This window comes from Megalobrama amblycephala, linkage group LG17 (genome assembly GCF_018812025.1).
Source record: "Megalobrama amblycephala isolate DHTTF-2021 linkage group LG17, ASM1881202v1, whole genome shotgun sequence".
Lineage (NCBI taxonomy): Eukaryota > Metazoa > Chordata > Actinopteri > Cypriniformes > Xenocyprididae > Megalobrama > Megalobrama amblycephala.
The window spans coordinates 43860129-43884187 of record NC_063060.1 but is presented as its reverse complement, the minus strand read 5'-3'; the positions used below and the strand labels follow the sequence as shown (position 1 = coordinate 43884187).

Genomic DNA, 24059 nt, shown 5'->3' with positions numbered 1-24059 from the left:
AGAAATGATTAAAAAAAAAAAAAAAAACCTCAGTGTTCCTCCTCGGCTAAATTCAATTCGACCATCAGTTTTCACACTTTTGTGTGAAAAAAAGCAACAAAAATTAAATATGTATTGTGCACTCTAGTTAGATTAATTGAATAGAATGTGTGTTTTTACAAGTGTGCTGAAATCATTGATCTTGTGCTGCACTGACTGACAGCTGCTGTGTAGCCTAATTCATTCACAAGTAAAGTTATTGTTTTTCATAAAATTTTATGAGTACTTAATACTCCATATTGACAAAATGTATTTTTAAACCTAGTTATTTTATAATGTTTAATATTAATGTTTATAATTTAATATTTAAAAAAACGAAACAAAGTGAAATATATGCGCAAATAAATGCTACTCTGCCGCCACCTGCTGGTTAAAGTGGTAATTATTGTGTTTTTTATTTTAAAATAAGTTTATCAAATGTTGAATTTTCTACATTTTGAAACGTTTGGTTTTTACAATGGGGACAATCTCAGAAGGATGAACAAGTAATGTTTGTGGTCATCACATTAAAAATAAGAAGTGCTGGAAAATTATGTGCGTGTCTAATTACAGACATGTCATTTTTAAACGGTCCCAATAGGTTTGTCTTTATTGCAATCAATAAAACAATAAAAATTAGGTATATGATAACTGCATTAAAATATGAATACAACATTAAAAAGTCAATCATTGATGGTTTTGCGTCGATGTACAGCGACTACAGAATGAACATCTAACAGTTCACCGGAAATGCCTGAGCTGGCTTAACCACAACCAGGAAGTAGCCATGAATATAGTCAATTAACTGGTAAGTTAGTTAACTTCTTACTGAACTGCAGGTTATGTAATTAGTGTAATTTTAAAGTGACTTAAAAAGTTAAAGTTACTTTAAAGTGTTCAACTTTTTAACTCCAGTGACAAAGAGACTAAATTTCATTTGCCAGCAAGCTCAAACGTGATTGGTTTTTACCTAACACAATCCGGACCTGAAAGACCCTGCAACAGATCATCGACTTGGAAAACCCTTCTCTGCACGCCGACGAGAAGATTCACACTTAAAGTCGACTCAAGCAAGTAACTCCAGATTATAAAGCTGAAACTGGTGCATTTAAATGAATGATTCATGGTTTGTTCAGGTCTTTGAAGTGCATATTTTGCTAGGAATCCTGTTCATCGTATCACTCTCTCTCTTAAAACTCTTTCTCTCTCATTTCATTTCTTACTGTAACATGTATGAATGTGTGTGTATGTGTGTGTTTGTGTTAGAATAAATAAAGTCTCTTGTAGATTTTAAAAGAAAGTGTCTTGTATTATGTGCTTGTAAAATTGAATGTCTTAAACTGTCGAGCTTAAAGTTACCGCGCTCTAATCAGTGTTTTGTTTGTTCAAGTCAGATCTTCTGAAGTGCATATTTTGCTAGGAATCCTGTTCATCATATCACTCTCTCTCTTAAAACTCTAATCAGTGTTTTCACGATAGTGGAGATTCATATCTGCTACAGGAGCTAAGTACGGCTTGAGCAGATGAATGGCTCGGTCGTAAACTAAATAACTCTTAATAATTTCCTAATATTTCATTTGAGCTAATTTTGCTCCTTTTCCTTAAAAGCGCTACAAATGATGTGATTGTGCCCTGTTGACTTAAAATAAACTAAACAGTAAATACAGTATAATGATACTAACTGTAGTTTCTCCAGCTTGAATTGTGGGTTCATCAGTAGATCACTGAGGTTTTTCACTCCAGAGTCTCCTAGTTCATTCCCGCTCAGGTTCAGCTCTCTCAGGTGTGACGGGTTTGATTTCAGAGCTGAAGTCAGGATGACACACTGATCCTCTGTAATACTGCAGTAACTCAGACTGAAGACAGAAAGAGAAAAGTCAATGACTCAGATCTCTGATGATCAACTAACATGTTTAGCTTCATCCAGCAGACTTTTGCTGACAAATAAACAGGGATATTCAGGTGCAGGTAACATGGAGAAAGACGACACATTGTTCATTTAAATATATTACTGACATTATGATAGTTAACACATCTTTAAGGTTGGTTCGTGTCAATGTCACTCTTGGTTTGATCACTGGGACAAATGTGTTTATGTCGGTTGTTTTCAGACACATTGTCGACTCACTAACACTTTACAATAATCTTTCATTTGTTAACATTAACTACATTAGTTAACATGAACCAATGATGGACAATACTAGTACAGCATTTAATAACCTTAATGTAAGACTCAACATTTACTAATACAGTTTAAAATACAAAAGTTTTCTGTTAACATTAGTTAATCCACTGTGAACGAACATGAACAATGAATAATTGTATAAACGAACATTAACAGATTAAGGAATAAAAATATTTCCTGAAGCAGAAGACAATCAAACAATGACAAGAAACATGCTGGTCAATGGAAATATGGTGCAGAAAAACGTTTTTTTTTTTTGAGTGTGACAGCATCATTTAAACTGGATAAAAAAGTGAAAGTGATTAAGATGAGCTGGACAGAGAGAAGTGGAAGTGCTTGTGTAACATGAGAGGGAAAAAACACATTGTTGAACCTCTTCTTGAAGCACTTCACTCAAACGAGGCTTTGAACTTCACCGGTGACATCATTTCACTAAAACAATACAAGCCTCGATACGGAGCTCCGGCGGGAAGAACCTGATGTTCTCGACACAAGCTTCGAAGCCTCAATATCAGGAGTAACATCACTAGAATAAAGCTGCACTTGTGTTCAGTCAACTTGCCTTCAGTGGATCTTATTACAGGCAGATTCTGATCACAGATTTTTAAAATGCATTTGTTTAAAAGTTACAGTTTATGCTGCACCAAAATTATACATTTTACATTTTGTGAAATACAAACATTAAATTGAAAGCAGTTATGAACAGTTCTGATGTCACAAAAAAACTTTGTTTCACACCAGCAATCAGTAAACATGATCACATTCAGCAGTCATGTTCACAAAGAGCATCAATATATACACACTTATATTTAATTTACACAGAATTAACCTGTGAAAGTTAGGAAAGACATCTCTGTGTTTGTAGAGCAGCTGATTTTTCAGTCTATCACTTATTTGAAGAGTTTTCTGAGCTCTGGAAGAAAATCATTGTTCTCCCTCTACAGTAACTGAAATAATTATTGACCCATGATCAAACTGTCTTAGTCAAATATTTAAAGCTTGAGGGTAACTCTTTAATTGTGTTTTTAATTGAACAGTTTAATTTTATTACTTTACATTGTTGAGGCTGAGAAAAAAACTGCTCTAAATGAAATACGTGAGGAAATATTATTATCAGCTACAATTACATTAAAATAAAAAGTAATGTAATATTTTAAATAAATGAACAATACTCACGTCAGTGTGTTGAGTCGACAGTGTTTATCCTGCAGTAGAGCAGCGATCTGATTCACTCGTGTGTCTCCTAGTTCATGTTCACTCAGTTTCAGCTCTTTCTGGAGAAACGGGTTTTTACCCACAACTCTCTCCACATACTGACAGGCTTCATCTGCAGCAGCACTCAAAAACCTGCAGAAGAGTCAATTCAGTTCTCAACTAAATGTCTGTTGCATTACAAACATGATTGATCAGATAAAAAACTTAATTATTGTTCTAAAGACAAGCTCTAGTTAGTTATTTAGATTTTATTCTAAATAACTTTATTTTTGAACATTTAAATACACAAATAAATATATAAATACTTGAAAAATCTAATAGAGTTATTTAGAAGAAATTTAGTTTCTGATGCAACAAATTATCCAGCTTATTGTATAACTATGTATCCCTGTTGAAAAAATACATTTTTATTTTTAATTAAGATTTATCTTTATATTGTTTTTGTGTTTATTCAATATATATTGTATGTGTACTCTTCATGAGTATTATATTATAAACATAACTTTATATTGTTGAAACTGTATAAAGTTTAGGCTCTGATTGGGTATTTTCACATGTCAGTTCGGTTTGGAGATGTGTGATTGGTCAGAGGTCGGGGGCAGGAGGAGAGCGAGAGAATTCCTGAAAGCTCCCCTGGGATCACTGGATTCCCAGATCGGGATCGCACGGTGATGTTTTGTCTGTACCTGATACAGCACCGTTTTTCTCCGTCCTTGACTCTCCACGTGGATCCTTTCGCTGGACTTATATATGAGCTACAATCTTGAGTAATCACATTGTTTCCCATCACTGTTGACTCTATCAAGAATGAAGCGGCAATATTGTTTTTATGCCCCAACGCACACGAGCGTCGTTCAGGCCTGCACCGTATTTATTTTGGGACTATTTTGAGTTTAATACATTTACAAGAGTCTGGGCCCAGTGAAGTTTACTAACTGATCGAAAATTAATGTAAAATGGTGTAAAAGTGTAAAATATGCACAAACACTATAAGTGGGTCCTGTAAAGTAATATAGTGTGAATAATACATTTTTTGAATATTCAATTTCTCAAATTAAGTGAAAATTAAAGGAAAAGGATTATTTGAACATTTGATTATTTATTCTTCTAAGTTGACATGTTGTAAGTTTACTGCATTAAGTTCATAAAGAAAGCCAGTAAATGAACCCAGGGCACTCTAAACACAGGGACGTATAGAGTGCTACAACTAGAATAATATATTTGTTATGAATATTTAGCCTGCATATAACTAGTTTTGTTAATTATTTCATCCCGTCTCACCTCAGTGTCTTCAGCTGACAGTTTGGATCCTGTAGTAAATCACTGAGCTCCTTCACTCCTGATTGTCCAGGATCATTTCCTGTGAGATCCAGCTCTATCAGGTGTGAAGGGTTTGATCTCAGAGCTGAAGCCAGAGCTTTATAACCTTCTTCTGTCACACTGCAGTTAGAGAGTCTAGAACAGGAATGAAAACATTCAGATGATTAATCAGTTAAACCTGAACAATAGAAATCCTCAAAGTGAATTTTATTTTGTTCTTTGTACAAAAGTATTGAAAGTTAGCTGTAAAAACTGACAACTGAATATGGAGGAAAACAAAAGACACAGAGAACTTTAACATGTTAGACATCAACATCACTTTCATCATTTCAGTTATCTAAAACTGTACAGCTGTGAAAGTCTTTGATCTGAATGATCCACAACAAGCAACCTGGAAATGGTCGAAAAATGAGAAAATTAAAGTTTGGGAATGACCTAATTAAAGTCCAGACTTCAACACTTCAGACTTCATTTGAAGTACAGCATCAGAAACGAGCGATGGAAACACCACATTTTGAGAAAAAAAAAAAAAGAGTCACAAAAACGTTTTTACACTCGCTTGAGGTGGTTTTTGACTTGTGCGAAAGAGAGTTAATGGGAATAATGGGAGATGGAAACATTTGCAGAATAAATTCTGACAGCAAACATTAAACCCACGTGACAAATCAGCCGTTTCCACTGATGGTGTTCTAACAGACTTTATGTTTGATTCTGTCATGATGAGCTTAAAGGGTTAGTTCACCTAAAAATGAAATTTCTGTCATTTATTACTCACCCTCATGTCGTTCTACAACCGTAAGACCTTTGTTCATCTTCAGAACACAAATTAAAATATTTGTGATAAAATCTGATGGCTCAGTGTGGCCTGCATTGACAGCAAGATAATTTACACTTTCAAACGCCCAGAAAGGTAAAGACATATTTAAAAAAGTTCATGTGACTACAGTGGTTCAACCTTAATGTTATGAAGCAACGAGAATACTTTTTGTGTGCCAAAAAACCCCCAAAATAAGCTCTCTTAGGAGTAACGGATTTTACCCACAACTCTCTCTCCACATACTGACAGGCACATACCTGACTTACAAGACAAGATCGACAGGTCAGTGCGTCATTCAAACGATCTAATTTAGACATTTAGGCCTATGTCAACGCACGTACATAAGATCATATCGTTTAGATAACATGAACCAATGATGTTTATCACATAATATTTGTACTTAAGTTTAGGAAGTTCTTACAGAAGTATTCAGGTACAGAAATGCTAGTTACAGAAATGTAATAAAGTAATCAAATGTGAAATAACACTGAATAGTCACTGTTAATACATTAATTAGGTAAATCCATACGATTAATTTAGTTACAAACGTTATTTAGTCAGACAGCAGCATGTATTTTAGGCTTCACAGATTCGACATAGGCTACTATTACATATGAGATGACACATACTATTAAACTTTTTAAATTCACGTAAGACATAACCGACTGTGTTTATGTGAATAGGCTATTCGCTAAAATTTTACAATTTTGTGTGTATTTGACCGTTTAAGGTAAAACAACTCAATTTGGAACGCACAAGCTCTATACAGGCGGCTTGTGCGTTGTTTGTTGGTATAAGCGCAAAGAAACCATCTCTCACAGAGCTCCCAAGTATGTTACTACTGAATGATAAAATCGCTTGGATGTTCAAAATGGGTTTAAAAAAGCGTGGGCAAGTGATTTCCGTCAGTTGTCCGAAACGCGCACGAGAGTGTTGTATCGCAGGCCGCCTATCTACTTAAAGTGCTCTATTTTCATGCACTAATTTTGTACTTTTGTACTTAATATACTAAAGATTCTTCTTTAGTACTTCTTAAGATCATCTTAAGAACATCTAAGTGTACTCAAGTGTGCTATTTTGAAACACCATGAAATATGAACTAAAATGTGCTTTTAATATACTATCTCTGTATTTTAAAAATTTATTTAGTTAACACTTATAATAGACTATGGGTCCAAGTGTGCTATAAGTGGTAACCAATTACTGATTTGATGTGATAATCTGTGTTGATTAATTTACTAATGAACATTTGCGATAATTTCCCACTTTGTAAATGCGCAACCTGCGAGAATGAGTAAAATTATGCGCAATACCCGCACCAAAATTTACATTCTGTGATCATGTCTCAAGCTCATCATGGTGTAAATCAAACATACAGAAAAAACAGCAATACTGTGAAATATTATTACAATTTAAAATAATGGTATTCTATTATATACTTTAAAATATAATGTATTTCTGTGATGCAAAGTGTCTGAACAATTATGTTACCTCTATGGCATTTCATATAGCCTTTTAGCTTAAAAGCATGCACATTTGGAGAAATATTGATGGATTCTCATATGTGTATACCATTTTTTTATACAGAGGAGTAATATTTATTCAATATTTATTGTCATCACTGTGAGCGCTGGATACTGTTTTCAATTCATACTTGCAGCCGGAGGGCGCTCTGTGCACCTTTAGTCCACAAATTAATCTAAAAAAAAAAAAAAAACACCATGTGACTCTCCAGGAACTAACAGAGGCCAGAGATCGCTATAACATCCAGATAAACACTTTTGAAGACAATAAATACACGATTGAGACGATGTATGCATGTATTGCCTAATTTGCATCTGAATATCGCTGGCTCCATGGGCGTGGCCGCATTAGCAGATAATGAGCTGAATCACAGACTTCTGACATGTGTCTCTTTTCATACAGATTATATAAACACAGAATTATTGTTTTCGATTTGACTTACACTCATTTTTGTGTCATTAGTATTCACTAAGTTACAGTTCATTTTCTGAGAACTATCAGATTGGAGTTCATTCAGAGGGAGACGAGAGATCACGCATCTTGTTAGTTTTCTTTATTTTGTTTTTACTCTGAGTGTACACAAATAAAAGAAGATATTCCACAGATTAAAATGGTGTGTAGCTCTTAATTTTATGTGCAACACTGACGGAGTATTTTGAGTCTCTTTCACACTGGTTAAAAAAAAAAATGCGGTGATATAGCCGGCAATACCTCAGACCTCAGAGTGTTAAGGAGAATGGCGGATGATTCTGTGCATGCGAATGTGCCTGGTAATGGCCACAAGAGGGCGCCAAAGCCTACTGCAAAGGTGGCCGAAGAGAAAATTAATCGACTTAAAAATGAGATACAAGGGAAATTGGCACAATTAACTCGCAAGACGAATGAAATTGACAGATTAATGCAAGATAAAGAAGATGTGAAGACTGTTGAAAAGGAACTGGATGTCTTCTGCCAGATCTTATGTCAGTTTGAGGAGTTGAATGCTGAAATGTTACTCCTGTTGTAAAAAAAATGGATTTCAACCACAAATAAAGGAAATGAGTCTGATGAGCATGAATCTCAAGATGAAGATGACGATGGTGTTAAACCAAGTGATAGTGTGTCAGAAGTGATGGCTCCTCATCATAGAAGGAAAAGTGGATCTGTGAAAAGTAGTTCTGTGGCTTCTTCAGCCAGTTCTGCTCGTGTCAAGGCAGAGGCTAAGCGTGAAGCACTTTTAGCACTTGACCCCTAACCATCTGTTGCTGATGAGGAAACAAGTAAGCTTATCTCCAGGTGTGTTCAAGAAAGATGATGTCTATTCCAGGCGTAGATGGAAACAAATCCAATACCTGGCAGATCTTCTCTGGCATCGGTGGACGCTGGAATACTTACCTCTCCTGCAGGAACGTCAGCGATGGTCCAGGCTGAAAAGAAATTTTGAGATTGGAGACATTGTCCTGATTGTGGATTCCAATGCACCTCGGAATTCCTGGATGATAGGCCGCATCATCAAGACAATGCCTGACTCTAAGGGATGTGTTCGCAGTGTGTGTGTTCAGACGAAGAGCAGCACGCTGAATCGACCCATCTCCAAAATATGTCTTATACATGAAGCTGTCTGACTTTAGTTTGAATGGAAGTTCAAGTTGTGACTCCAAAGATTCTTACTCTGAAGGTTTATGGCTTTAGATCATTTTAAGTGGTAATTGATATAGTTTGCCAGCCTATACAATTAGGGGCTGGGCATATAAGAGCCATTATTTGAATAATTCAATTTAATATTAAAGTTAGATATGCATGAATAAGATACATTTTTATGTGTTTGGATATATATGTATATTCGTTAAACACCCCCATGTTTATTCTGTAATGGTTTGCTCCATTTTATTATTGGACTGCCTTGGCGCCTTTTGTTTTTGGCGCCCCTTAGTGAGAAAGAAAGAAAGACGGAGCTACAGTTTTTTGACCAGAGTTTTTTTTATTTCTGTTTATTGTACAAGAACATTCAGTCAGTAAACCATTGAAATCTGAACGAAGACCCTAGTCAATTCTTTGCCCGAGAACAACGAAGATTATTGCTAGTACACACATTTCTGGAAATCTGTTTCAGTCTGACTGCTCTGATCGGATTTTGTGTGGTTTATGTGACTTTCTCACGCCAAGTAAAATGTAAACGTTAGACATTGTTATAGGAAACATACTGAAAGTCGCTGCAGAAACAAGGTTGTGTTGTTGCAAAGTGCCGGACGAGCAGAATAGCAATATAATGGAGACATGTTTTGAAACCAGAAGAGATAAAAATGCGGAATAAAGCCACACATACCCACCTCCTATGTTTCTGTCACTGCCTCAGAAGACGCAGTAGTTCAGCGCGTGGCGGCTACACAATGTCATGTTGTAAATAAGACAACATCTGTATTACAAACCCCTCCATCCTGCGGTTGTTGTTGTTTATTTTTGCCGTATACCTACCAACGCAAAATCATTGCAATAGAAACCAATGTAGATATTCCAGAAAACGAAAGATCAGCATGAATACACAAATCAGATCTGAACAGTTGTGATATACAATGTGGACGTCAATAATTTTAGATCAGATTCCAATCGGATACACAAATAATCAGATTTGGACTGACAGTCTGAACATATAGACCACCATCTTCTTTAACCCCTTAGCATTCCTGTAAAATTTGTCTAAAACGCCTAAAAAAAAAAAAGGCTAAATTGCATGCTGTTCTTGAACCATGTGCAGTGTATGCTAGGTTTTGGTGTCTTTTGAAAGGTATGTGTACCGTGGGTTGTACAGTGGAATGCTAACAGGTTAATTAAAAAAAAAAAAAAAACATTCATTATACCTAGCCAAGCTTCATACAAGTTTCTTTTTACAGTAAATGCGAACATCGCTAAGACTGAAAGAGTATGAGTGGAGGTAAACATGCACACACTCATACCGCCAAAGCTCAAAGACACCATCTTGTGCACTGAGCCCATTGCGCTTTTTAAACATTGGACTTTTATTACCAAAATGAATAAGACGAATGATATGGTATGCCCACATTGTAACAAATAAATAAAAGATCTTTGGGTTTTTAAACGAATGCTTAGTTCTCAGTTGATTATTATTTTTTAATGAAAAACACAGCAACAATAAAACAAAGACAAACTCACTTATATTAAAGTGCCCCTATTATGACATTTGAAAGGTTCCTATTTTTGTTTTGGAAGTCCCCAACAACAGGTTTAAAAGCATGCAACGTCAAAAAACACTTTATTTGTCTTATACTATTTTATTTATCTTATAACATTTATTTTTATCTTATTTGCTCAACAACTCCCAAATGATTCGCTCAACGATTCATTTTGCCGAACCCCTTGTTTGCGTGACGCTAATCTGCGGTGATTGGTCAGATGACTTCTGCTAGTTAACATGGAGTACTCCACTCTGTTCTAAAAATAAAGACTCAGAGAGGAATTAAGTTGTTTTGTGTTTATGTTAGCGAACCTAGCCCACAGCTCAGTGGTAAACACACAAACAGTCATGGTATATGCATTAGTGCAACGCAGAACCATATTGATAAAGCTCTGCAGTTGTACACCAATGTGTTACTCTATTTTTTATCATAACTCCAAGTAATAACAACAAAAAAAACATTTGACACATTTCTAGACAATTGTGAGCGAACACATATTGCTGTTAGCTGGTTTAGCCGGAGATCTACAGTACAAACTGCACGGAGCGAAAACACAACACACAACTAGGATAAATACGTATTGTACATGCTACAGAGAATGAGGTCACTCTGGCTTGGAATTTGGATGCGGAGACGTCACTGACATGTTCGGACTGAACCGTATAAGGGTTTCAGTCCAGTAACGTTACTCTACTTAGGCCATTGAACTGAAACTCAGAACTGTGTGGATGTAAGACACTGGATTTTAGTCCTTGCTAAATCGCATATTTGTCTAGAAGTTTTTTGTTTTTTTTTTACTTAGAGGACATACAGAATTGTGCAGTTTCAGTTGGATTGCACATCAGAACAGGTGAGTCTTTTTGTTTGGGGGCAATTTTATATCTTGGCTCCTAAAAAAAAAAAAAAAACTTACATTCTTTCCTACAAAACAGTCAGTCTGTCAAACGTGGCAACAATTATTAATCATACTTACAGGTTATGATTCAGAGGAGGAAAAGAGCTGGTCCAAATAAACTGGGTACTGACCCATCCTTCAATAACAACCAGCCTGCGAATCCCTCGTTGAACGCATTTAGATTGAAGAAGCAGTCGTCAGTAAAATGACGATAACACACAGCACAAGGTTCGGGTTTCAAATTTTCCCTGGCGTCTGCACGCTGTGACGTACCCCAGCCTACTAAACCTACTGGTGCAGAATGCGGTGCTTCTAATTGGTTCACACCCATTAATTACCAACAGTATAAAAATGGTGCTGTATTCCTAGAGGACAGGCACTCTCTGGGGAACATTCCTCAGGGCTTCACTCATTTTTGTGTTGACCTGGTGCATGTAGCATAATTCCTTTGTTATTCTTTTTGTTTTGTTTCTGATATACCCCTAGATTTTCTGCTCATTATTTTTGCTTGTATAATTGGTTGAATTAAATTTTTCTGGAAATTTGATTTTGTGGTCTAATGCCTCTTTTATGTTACGGCTTATAATGAGCGGGTCGTAACAACGCGCAATAAGTGATCGGGCAATATGCTCGCTGTAATACGCTGTGACGTCACAATGAAACAGCTTAAGATTCGTTTTACAAATTACTCGTTTTATTGATTCAGAGTCAACTCTTACTTTTGAGAGACAATAACTTAATATACGGTGCACTTTCAGATTTAAGATTTAAGTTTAAAGACTTTGCAGGATGTTTTCATTCACTTGGAGCTGTTTCACGCTACATGAAAGATTGTTTTCAAAAGTCCATAATAGGGGGAACTTTAAACAAAGAAATGCAACATTTATTAACAAAAGATCTCTTGCGCTTTTGCCTCTGACAACATCCTGTCAGTCATCGCACCTCACTCTCGGCATTTGACTCCTGTGGCTCAACTTACCTCAGTATCTCCAATTTACAGTTTAGATTCTTCAGTCCAGTGCAGAGCAGCTTCACTCCTGAATCCTGCAGATTATTATTGTTCATGTTCAGCTCTTTCAGATTAGTATCTGCTCCAAGAATTGCCAGAGCTGAACAGCTTTTGTCTGTTAAGTTACAGTCATTTAACCTACAAGAGAAATAAATCACATCACAGAATTAGATGGAACACATACAATACATTTTCTACATACAAATATTAAATATATTTTTCATTATTATTTTTACATAAACAGCATATATACAGTAAAGAGGCTGAGATAAATAGGAATACTCTTCAAAAACTCGTATTTCCTGTACAAATTTCCTGGGTAAAATGAAGCATGTGAAAAATATGAAGAATGAAAAAAAAAAATGTGTTAAGATTTCTAGCTTTTTATAACTGAGCCTGGTTTCTCCAATGATTTTTTCTATATTTCTTTCACCTGATGGAGTTTGGGTTCTTGCCACTGTTGCCTTTGGATCGCTTCTTTGGGGACACTTAAAGGGGACCTATAATGCCCCTTTTACCAGATGTGTCTGTGAAAATTCAGCTCAAAATACCCCACAGATCATTTATTATAGTTTGTCAAATTTGGCCCTATTGTAAGTGTAAGCAAAAACTTGCCTTTTTTGTGTGTGTCCCATTAAATGCAAATGAGCTGCTGCTTGCAGACCGCTTTCCAAAAGAAGGCGTTGCTTTAACAGCTCAACAACAACAAAGCTGGAGAATTTATGTAAATTTTATGTTCTGGAGTTTATGTAAATTTTAGGGTTAGTGATGTCTGAAAAAATGCCTGCATTCACACACACACACATATATATATATATATATATGTATATATATGTCTTGTTGCTATGAAATCTTTAATGATTTAAGTAAAGCTAAGATTACTTAAATCTAATAACCTAAAAAAGTGTATTAGTTATTAATATTACAAGATTAACATTTACTGGATTAAAGCAATTGAGGTTTCCTTGATTATTCATAGTGGTCAACCGATGGCCGATGCTGATATCTTAGAGAGCAGGGTGGCCAATGGGTGAAATACCATTAATTTAATGATAGTATAAACACATCCATAACAATTGCTGAAATTAAATTTATATTTATTTTACTTAATATTTACTAAATTAGAAATACATATTTTAATTTAAACTCAATAAAAAAAAAAATACTTTTAGAAAACCATCTTAAAATGTGTACATCAAATATGATACAACAGACTTTTGATAAATGTTTATTTGTAAATATCTCAATCATCTACGTTCTGCAGTACAAACACAATTAAAACTAAAGTACTACTCATAAAACTAAGCATTTAAAATATCAAATTATTGGGAGATACAGAGTACCAACTGATAATATAATTGTACTTTATTTAGCCTAATATCTCATTGTTTTATATCATAACCTTTCAGAATTTCATTTTATTTTTTGGCAATATAAATAACATCTATAACAAAAACAAGTATGCAAACATTTTTAAATGTTCCTTTATATTTTGTCTAAATATTTGATAAACTGATAAAATGTCTCCATTAAAAAAATAGTATTTTTCAGACTATTATTTCATATGTCAGGCTGTACTGGGTAAAGGCCCCAATACACTTCAAACGAAATCGAAGAACAAACTGATATGACATAATTTCGAACAAAATCAGGCCGAAACGAATATACTGTATAAAGTGTTATAATATAAACGCGACGTGACTTTGCTGGAGTGCCGAATTACAGAGCTTGTGCAAACAAACATATCCACAAATCCTTGCTAGTTTCTCAGTTTTATTGTGTTTACTGATGTTCGATTACAGTATATCGCTGCTCACGTATTTCGAACTTCGTTTTACCCCTAAACGAAGAACGAAAAAGAACTTCACTTGAAGTATATCAGGGCCTTTAAGTTCATTTTCATGTTGGGATTTCACTATAGATTAATGTGGATAAATGCATTTTTCAGATGAGAGCAAAACATGACAAAACATATTAAATGACTTACAGAGCTCTTCTGGAGGTTTTGATGACTGGCAATAATCTACTGAGACACTCGTCTGATTTCTTGAATTTCTGAAGCTCAAACTCCTCCAGCTCTTCCTCTGATGTCAACAACACAAAGACCAAAGCAGACCACTGGGCAGGTGAAAGGTCAGCAGATGAGAGACTTCCTTTGCTAAGGTGGGTCTGAATCTCCTTCACCAGAGTTTGGTCGTTCAGTTCATTCAGACAGTAGAACAGATTGATGGATCTCTCTGCAGACAGATTATCTTCTAATTTCTGCTTGATGTACTGAACTATTTCCTTGTTGCTCTGGTCATTGCCGTCTTGCCGTGTCAACAGACCCCGTAAGAGTCGTCGATTGGACTGCACTGACAGACCGAGGAGGAAGCGAAGGAAAAGGTCCAGGTGTCCATTGTCACTCTCGAGCGCCTCGTCCACTGCAGTCTTGAGAAAATTAATCATGGTTTCATTTTTGTTTTCCTGTTCTGTAGACTCATGATCAAACACACTTTTCTTGTCGATGTCTAGAAACAGATGTGCATAAAGGGCTGCAATAAACTCTTGAATGCTCAAGTGAACAAAGCAGTACATGGTACCAAAAATGATCCCTGTTTCCTCCTTAAAGATCTGGGTACACATGCCTGAGTACACTGATGCCTTATAGACGTCAATACCACAGGCTTCCAGGTCTGTGTCATAGAAGATCACGTTGTTTCTCTCCAGCTGATGAAATGCCAGTTTCCCCAGTGAAAGGATGGCGTCTTTATCCCAGGAAACATCTGCTGCGTATTCTCCATCATACTTTCGCCGGCTCTGCTGGATCTGAAAGCGGAGAAAGTGTGTGTACATTTGTGTCAGAGTCTTGGGAGTGTCTTCAGTATTTGATTCCTGTAGTGTTTTAGAGATCTCATCAGCCTGATTGTTTTTCACATCATTATTTCTTTTCTCCTCCAGAATGTTCAGGAGAACAGTGGCTGAAATCCAGCAGAAGACTGGGATGTGGCACATGATAAAGAGACTCTTTGATTTTTTAACATGATCAATGATTGTTTTGGCCTGATTATGATCCGTGAATCTTTTTTTGAAGTACTCTTCCTTTTGTGCATCACTGAATCCTCGTATCTCTGTCAGCCGGTCGATGCAGTCAGGAGGAATCTTACTGGCAGCTGCTGGTCTGGTGGTGATCCAGATGTGAGCAGAAGGAAGCAGATTTCCCTTCATGAGGTTCGTTAGGAGAACATCCAGAGAGGCTGGTGACGATACATCACTCCACGTCTCATTACAATCAAACTTCAGAGGAAGGCGACATTCGTCCAATCCATCAAGGATGAACAGGACTTTGAATTGATTTCTTCTTGTAAGGTTCAGTCCTTTTGTCTCTGGGAAAAAATGAGTTATAAGGTCCATCAAACTTAGTTTTTCTTTCTCCTTTAAGTTCATCTCTCTGAATGGAAGAGGAAATATGAAGCTGATATCTTGATTTTCTTTTCCTTCAGCCCAGTCCAGAACAAACTTTTGCACAGAGACTGATTTTCCGATGCCAGCGACTCCTTTTGTCAGTACAGTTCGGATCTCCTCATCTTGTTCAGGAGTTTCAAACAAATTTGTGCATTTAACCTGAATCTCTTGAGATTCATTACGCCTGGAAGCAACTTCAATCTGTCTGACCTCATGTTCAGTATTGACCTGTTCACTGCCACCCTGAGTGATATAGAGATCTGTGTAGATGTTATTCAGAAGTATGGAGTCACCATGCTTCGCCATTCCTTCAAACACATATTGATACTTCTTCTTTAGGCCACATTTTAGCTGATGAATGAAGATCAGCTCATCTAAACACAAGGACAAAAGGTAGATAGTTTTAGTCTTAATTTACAGTTTTATAGATAGTCTACATTAATAAGTCTGACAGATGGTCATGAGTCTCTGACCTTCTAGAGCATCAGCAGCTTCATCTTGCTTCATCTCTCTCAGGTAATGTAGTGTGAGATCAAGAGCTGCTTCTTTGATACTGCATCTATTCTCATTAAAGTCCTTCACAAAGTTGTGTGTGTTCTCATTTTGTAATATTTTCTTAAACTTTTCCAGCTCTTCCTTCAGAAATGTGATTATTTTGCTCTCAAGATCCTACAAACAAAAGTAAGAAAAAAGACAGAATAACACAATTTAAACCAAATTTTGCATCTACATTTGGTTAACACTATTTATTCAATAATTATTTATTTGTATAACAAAAGTTAAAAAGACTAACATGCTAACCAGCTGTTATTTTTGACAGAGACAAAAATGTGCTTAAAAAGGAAAAAAGTGATGAAGAGGAATTAAATAAAACTTCTTTGTTCAATAACATATTTTTGTTCGCTATAAATATTAAAACACGTATGAAAATGTGTTTTCCTACCTGGAATATCCACAGGAGATTGTTTTTGAAATTCTTGTGGTTCCTGTGAGTCTGAACGTCTGAGTCTAATGTCTCATATTGAAGCCTGTAATCAAATAAATAAAATAAAATACTGATTTTCTAGGTAAAATATTACAAAAAGCTAGAAAAAAAAAACATTAGCCATAAAAATTATTGGTATTCACTGATACAACTTTTTTACCACAGTCAAAGTGTGACCAAAAATTACAAACATGAAATACCTTTTATTAGATGATGGTTTTTCCCCACTGAAGTTTGGTGGTAATCCATCTTTTGACCAATCACTCTTCAGAGACACAGAGCTGGACACATGTGAGTCTGATCTTACACTAATGACACAAAGAACAGAGAGAAACACTTTACTACAGGAGATATTTAGTCTCATTTGAAAAGGTTTAATGTTGCAAATAATTATTAAATGCAGTATAGCTGTGCATTTGTCCATTTATGACTATGGCTGGATGGATGGATATATACATGTTTAGTTGCATGATCTAGGGGTGGGCGATATGCCAAAAATATATCAATTTTTTTCAGGAAAATCACGATTCACGATTTTTATCACGATTCTTCATGTTGTTTTTACTATTTTGCAAGTGACTGAGCATTACAACCAAACTAATTCCCCTATTTTAAAAACAAAGCCTTACAAAATAACAAAATATAAAATAAAATAAAAAATGGCAGACATTTAGGCCAAAGTGGTGAAGATAAAAATCTTTGTTATTATTTTTATCTGTTATTTGTTATTATTTCTTATTAATTTTATCTTTATTATTAAAAATGTAGAAAAACATAGGCTACACATTATACAAATTAAATTAATAAAATTATTTTTTTCAGCTACAGTAGGTGTATTTAACAGTAGCATTCAAGTAAAAAATTAAATGAACAAATATAAAATTAAAACACTAGACTTCACTGTATAAATTATACATTAATAAAGCTAATGTATTAAAGTTCTCAGTCAAGAGTAGTGGGTGATTTTCCCTTTAGGGATAATTAGGAATAGTTGCCCCCCAAAAAATCTGCCATAATTTACTCTCTCAAGTTGTTTAAGTTTCTTTCTTCTGTTGAAAATAAAAGTTGTTTTGAAGAATGTAACCAGACAGTTGCTGGTCCACAGTGACTATGTTTTTCCTACCATGGAAGTCAATAGAGACCAGCAACTGTTTGGTTAACCCACATTCTCCAAAATATTTTATTTTGTGTTCTGCACAAGAAAGAAATTAATACAGTTTTGAAACAACATTACAATGAGTAAATAATGACAGAATGTTTATTTTTGGGTGAACTATCCCTTTAAGGACAAGCGACCGCATGGTTAATATTAGGCTGCTCTGCACGTAAAGACCTGCACGTATATCTAATATACAGCCACACATCCAATTTTCTCTCAAATGTTTACTTTCACTTTAGACATAACCAACTGTGTTTATGTAAACTTTGTGCGTATTTGACAGTATTAGAGCAATCGGAAGGTAACTTATCAACTAATCAGGCGCTGTTTGACAGGCTTTTAGTGCCTGTGTGCTTCAGGTGAACGCGGTCTGAAAAACGCATGTCAGAACAGCGCAGCAGCACACTAAAGGAAAGTTTAACCGGTAAGGCACATGAAATAATGAACTTTTGTGGATTGAAGTGTCCCGCGAATATTACTCTACCGCTAGGTTAAAATGTGATGTGAATGTACGTCATGTTGAACAGTATGCTGAGACGGAGGTGCTGGAACTGCAACTAATAGAAAGCACTGTAGCACGATACTACGATATTTCTTCATCAGCAGATTGTGGAGATATTTTAATCGTCCACGATCAAAAATCGTTATATCGCACACCCCTAGCATGATCTATTTTTTGTGGCTGCCTGTGTAATTGTGTTACTGGAATGAGTTTAATAAGGTATTGAAGGAATTGAGTTTTATTGTGACTTATTGTTTTATTCAGTCAAGTTCAATCACATACACCACTGTGACAAAAAATGCAACACTATAATATAAACACACAAAATACCTTTTATTAGATGATGGTTTTTCCCCACTGAAGTCTGGTGGTAATCCATCTTTTGACCAATCACTCTTCAGAGACACAGAGCTGGACACATGTGATCCTGATCTTACACTAATGACACAAAGAACAGAGAGAAAAACACTTTAGTAAAGGAGGTTCAACTGTGTCTGAAGCACATCCGTGTCTTTATCTAATCCTACACAGAAATGCACACACTCACACAATTTACAGTTACCAATCATTTTATTTTAATGCCTCACATTTGGTTTAATGATTTCTTTAATGTACATGAGTGAGATTAAATATGTTAAAAATATTTGAACATTTTAAGAGAACATGTCAAGTTTTTTTAATAAACAAAAATAAAGGAGCAGAAATGTGTGTGACACAGTTTTGTTCGCATACTTCGATTAAATTAAGTGTATAGTTGTTTCCTAATGTCTGTCATTAATATTATGATCTAAAAATGTCATGTATTTGGATTCATTCAGTGTGGTCACGTCTAGAAGGAAATTAACTAATTATTAACTGTGATATCGTCTATAGAGTCCTGTGACAAAAAAGTTTTATAGACAATGTCAGAGTTCATTTAAGAAGTTCAAAATTAAAGAAATATAAAACAATGATTAAAGTTTTGTTATTCACAGGAAAAAACAAACTCCAGCAGAGTTTAAAATGATGGTGTGAAACAGACGCAGTGTTACCTGTGTTTCTCTGAGAGACTCATCTTAGAGAGAGAGTCCTTTCCTCGCTCCTCTGATCAGCACTGGTTTGAGAAAACAATCAATCGTTCAGCAGGACCTGGAAATGACAAGATTTTACAGAGATGAAGAACATGAAAATAATGAAGAATGATGAGTTAGACACAACAGCAAAAACAATGAATAAAATAAAGTGAGTTACAAATATATTGTCATGTAAAATAACTGAATGGTCTTAATAATTTCAGATTGTTTAATGAGTTTAACTGATTCATGACTCTAAATATGAATTCATAAACCTAATTTGTTTTAATCTCTATTCCAGTTTAATATAATTTCACAATCATATTTACACAATCTTTATTAATTGTTGAATTGTTTGTCATTTATTCATTACTTCAAGTTAACAATGATGGTGGAATTCATAATTATTTTAGAATCATTTGAAAAAAGTAGAGTAAAAGTAACCTGAATTATAATGGTCATACTGTATAACTACTAATCATAATTGTTATATATGGACTGAAATATTCGATTTAATTAAAATAAATTAAAAGAACTTAGGCTTCATCTACTGTCAATGTCTGGTTCAAAAATACTTTCGATTTCGCATCACAAAATCAACAGTCTAAACCGGAAGAGAAAACCTTCTCAATCTTCTCAATCTTTCTCAATAAGTTTATTATCAAAGGTTATTGAAAAATACACCCCCACCCCCTCACTTACTTTCTTGAAGTCTTGTCCACTAAGAAGAGAGATTGTAAGTATTTTTTATAAACTTCCTCATTTTCCTCATTCTCTTGTTGTCTGTCAGCGCGCGTCGTTCTCAAAATCTCTTTCTGATCGATGGATTGTGGATTAAATATACATTAATGACCGCGAGTGATTGATTTGGTTATCATTGTGAATGTTTTCTGGAACATCGCATGGATCAAATCCAGAGAGCAACAGGTTTATTTGGTATCGCTGTTGATGTGACGTTACTTTCGTTTTCCTCTTCTTCGCGGGTTTTACAGGCTGAACGCCACCTACTGTACTGGAGCGAGGATCTTCTACCACATTATGTCTAAACCTGTTTAAGACAACTTAAATTAACATTTCATATTGTGATATTGATATTGTAAATGACATCCTGAGGTTTGTATTTGTTTTGTACATTCAATCCTTTTGTTTTGTATTAGACCAGACTGTTTATAGACACCAAACAGACAATGATTTATGCAACAGATACTCTTTACTCATCTCACTTGCACAAAAATAAATGCAGTAATTTATAGAAACGCACAAGAGAAATAAACATCACAGACACCATCTTGTGCAGCGAATATGAAACTCTCTCAACACTGAGTGGATCGTCTGCTGTTTTCTTCTGAGATCTGAAATCCACAGTCTTTACCCAAATAACTACTCTCCTACCAAACAAAAAGGCATATGAAACATACACACATTTTAACCTTATTATTATTTTTTTTATTATTATTAAAAAAATATGGAGTATCTATGTATAATTTTTAATTTAATGGATTTATAGTATTGCATTCCAAGTTCTAAAATTATTATAAAACATTAAATTCTAATTTCAAAAACAGAGGCTTGTGCTATAAAAGGGATATTTTTCTGAACAGTTTACTGTTAGTTTATAATAGTAACAGATACCATAATGTCATATCGTTAAATTGTTTAATTGACTTATAAAGCTAATTAATATTGTATTTCTTTAAATTAAGGCTTGTAAAAAAAGGGTCACTAAAGTAACAAAACAGCAGTGGGTGTTTCTCATTTCTCATTTCTGATCCTCATCTCCCAGCCTTTATCAACTTTCTCCCAGTTTTATTGCCATTACAAATGAGATCTTGAATGTTTAGCGTATAAAAATATCACATAAAACAGACACTGGAGCTCTGATGTGTTGTGCTGTTAAACTGAGGGTCACTTTGATTAACTAGATCCTGTTTCACCTGTATTCTGGTCAATTTGATTTTTAATTTAATTTGTTTCATTCAGACCTGATGAAAGAAGAAAGTGAAGAAGAAAGTGAAGATGAAAGTGAAGAACTGAATGAACAGGAAGGAGAACATCTAAAGACATCTAAAAAGAATTTGTCACGAAAGAGAACAGGAGCTAAACATTCATGCACCTGCCTTCAGTGTGGAAAGAGTTTCGCATGTAAAGCAAGCCTTAAGGATCACACAAGGATTCACACCGGAGAGAAGCCTTTCACATGCAATCACTGTGGAAATGAGTTTAGATTCAAAGTAACCCTTAAAGAACACATAAGAATTCACACTGGAGAGAAGCCTTACATATGCGATGGATGTGGGAAGAGTTTCAGACACAGATCAAGCCTTCGGGAGCACACTAAAATCCACATCGGAGAGAAGCCTTTCACATGCTCGCAGTGTGGGAAGAGTTTTACACTTAAATCATATCTTAATTCTCATGTAAAATCTCACTCCAGAGAGAAGCCGTTCATCTGTCCTCAGTGTGGAAAAGGTTTTGGTCGGGCGGCACTCCTGAAAATCCATGAGAGCATCCACAGCGAAGTGAAGCCGTATCACTGCGCTCCATGCGGGAGGAGTTTCAGCCAAATAGCTGCCCTTCAAAGACACCCCCACACGCTCTAGCTCTTCCTCACGAAAAAACCTTGAATACTCTCTAACACTTGACGGGTGCTCCATTAAACCTTCGTCCTCAGTTAGGAACCTGGGTGTGCTCTTTGATACCAATCTTTCATTTGAAAGTCATGATTCTAGTATCTGTAAAACCGCATTCTTCCATCTAAAAAACATATCTAAATTACGACATATGCTCTCAATGACAAATGCGGAACAGTTGGTTCATGCATTCATGACCTCAAGACTAGATTATTGTAACGCTCTACTGGGTGGTTGTTCTGCTCGGCTTTTAAACAGACTACAGTTGGTCCAAAATGCGGCAGCTAGAGTTCTTACTAGAACCAGAAAGTATGACCATATTAGCCCAGTTCTGTCAACATTACATTGGCTCCCTATTAAACATCGTATAGATTTTAAAATCTTGCTACTTACTTATAAAGCTTTAAATGGTTTAGCTCCCCAGTATCTAAGCGAGCTCTTAATGCATTATAGTCCTTCACGTTTATTGCGATCTCAGAATTCAGGCCAGTTGATAATACCCAGAATATCAAAATCAACTGAAGGCGGCAGATCCTTTTCCTATTTAGCACCTAAACTCTGGAACAATCTTCCTAGCATTGTTCGGGAAGCAGACACATTCTGTCAGTTTAAATCTAGACTAAAAACACATCTCTTTGCTCTTGCATACACATAACACATTATCAATACATTAACATTTTTCAAATCCGTTAAAGGATTGTTACGCTGCAATAATTAGGTCGGCCGGAACCGAGAACATTTCCTATAACACTAGATATACCTGTACATCAGAATAAGAATGGCATCTACGCTAATATCTGTCTCTCTGCTTATCCTGAGGTTTGCCGGGTGCTGGATCCAGGCCGTATCCAGATCAGATGGAGAACCTGTGTCTGGACCTGCCTACAACGTAGCCCAGGAGACAATGGGCCTACAGATCCAGTTCTGGCTGCATCTATAATTCTGATTTTTAATCCCCGTATCCGCTTACATATATTTATATATAATCTATTTTTAATCTCTATAATAAAATGTATAATTCAGATTTTGATCTCCATATCCATTTACATATATTATATATATCTTCCAAGGGGTTTTTTCCCTCCTAGGACTTTTTTCCCAGTGTTAGCACGCTGGGTTTTTCTCCTAGGGGTTTTTTTCCACCCCTGGGAGTCAGCCGACATTGGCTTAATGTAGCACCATCTTGTATATGTTACATATTACCACGCTTGTTTGTACAGCTTATTTTTAACCACTTCCCTTTTTTCTGTGCTTCTAATATGTAAAGCTGCTTTGAAACAATTACCAATTGTAAAAAGCGCTATATAAATAAATTTGACTTGACTTGACTTAAAAAAATCATTTGTGCTGCTTCGGTTTTTCAGATATTAAAAGAATATTTATAGGTCATTCTGAGGTCACTCAGCCCCCCAGCATGCTCCAAATTCACCCCAAATAGTCTCAATCGTTTGTGCTGGTTTGTGCCGGTGAAAGTTTCGTTTGTGCTGCTTCCGTTTTTAAAATATTAGGCATTGAATTATAGGTGATGACGTCACCAGCCCCCCACACGCTCTAAATTCTCTCAAAATAGGTTCGTTTGTTTGTGCTTCATTTGTGCTGGTTTGTGCCGGTAAAAGTTTTGTTTTTGCGTATTTGTTTTACAATATATTTTTCTTTTTTTACAGTCTATGATTTTAAGTAACAAGATAAAACGGCAAAACAAATCACATTAAACAGTCGCATTCACTTAACTGTCACCTATCCACTGTGCGTGTTCGACTTTTAACGGACACAGAGGAGAATGTGTGGAATGTAACAAACTCCAAGGTAAGTGATTTTACTTCTTACTGTAACGTCATGTTGTGAATAACAGTAGTAATAATAATATTGTCATAAATACACGCACCATTGTTTGCTGTAGCTCTGTTTATTATATCATATGCTGTGTGTGTGCATACAAGGTCAAAAGTTGTCAAGTTTTTTAATTGTTTTTTAAAAAGTCTCTTAAGCATACCAAGGCTGCATTTATTTGATCAAAAATACAGTCATATTGTGAAACATTATTACACTTTAAAATAGCTGTTTTCTGTTTTTAATGTAATATAAAGTGTAATTTATTTCAGATTATTTTATCATTTATCATTTATTTCAG

General features: G+C 35.4%; 2 protein-coding genes across 2 annotated transcripts in view; one reads left to right on the top strand and one right to left on the bottom strand.

Moving 5' to 3' along the window:
• The window catches only part of LOC125251955 (NACHT, LRR and PYD domains-containing protein 12-like), a 78500-nt gene extending 58214 nt beyond the window's left edge, over positions 1-20286 (bottom strand). The window contains exons 1-11 of the mRNA XM_048165012.1: positions 20001-20286; positions 19278-19374; positions 18577-18684; positions 16786-16893; positions 16544-16628; positions 16074-16269; positions 14144-15974; positions 12127-12294; positions 4700-4873; positions 3380-3550; positions 1701-1874 (exon numbers count right to left, since the gene is read on the bottom strand). Of these exons, the coding sequence (XP_048020969.1) occupies positions 1701-1874; positions 3380-3550; positions 4700-4873; positions 12127-12294; positions 14144-15974; positions 16074-16269; positions 16544-16628; positions 16786-16893; positions 18577-18684; positions 19278-19300 (3038 nt within the window). The 5' untranslated portion in view covers positions 19301-19374; positions 20001-20286. The remainder of the gene's footprint in view (positions 1-1700; positions 1875-3379; positions 3551-4699; positions 4874-12126; positions 12295-14143; positions 15975-16073; positions 16270-16543; positions 16629-16785; positions 16894-18576; positions 18685-19277; positions 19375-20000) is intronic.
• Positions 20287-21283: 997 nt separating this feature from the next.
• On the top strand, positions 21284-21941 carry LOC125250340 (gastrula zinc finger protein XlCGF49.1-like). Its single transcript, XM_048162870.1, has one exon. It carries the CDS (start codon positions 21284-21286, stop codon positions 21896-21898), a length of 615 nt encoding a protein of 204 aa, XP_048018827.1. The 3' UTR covers positions 21899-21941.
• Positions 21942-24059: the final 2118 nt, after the last annotated feature.

Coding starts and splice junctions, on each gene's coding strand:
- LOC125250340 (XM_048162870.1), top strand. CDS start 21,284: ATGAAAGAAGAAAGTGAAGAAGAAAGTGAAGATGAAAGTGAAGAACTG.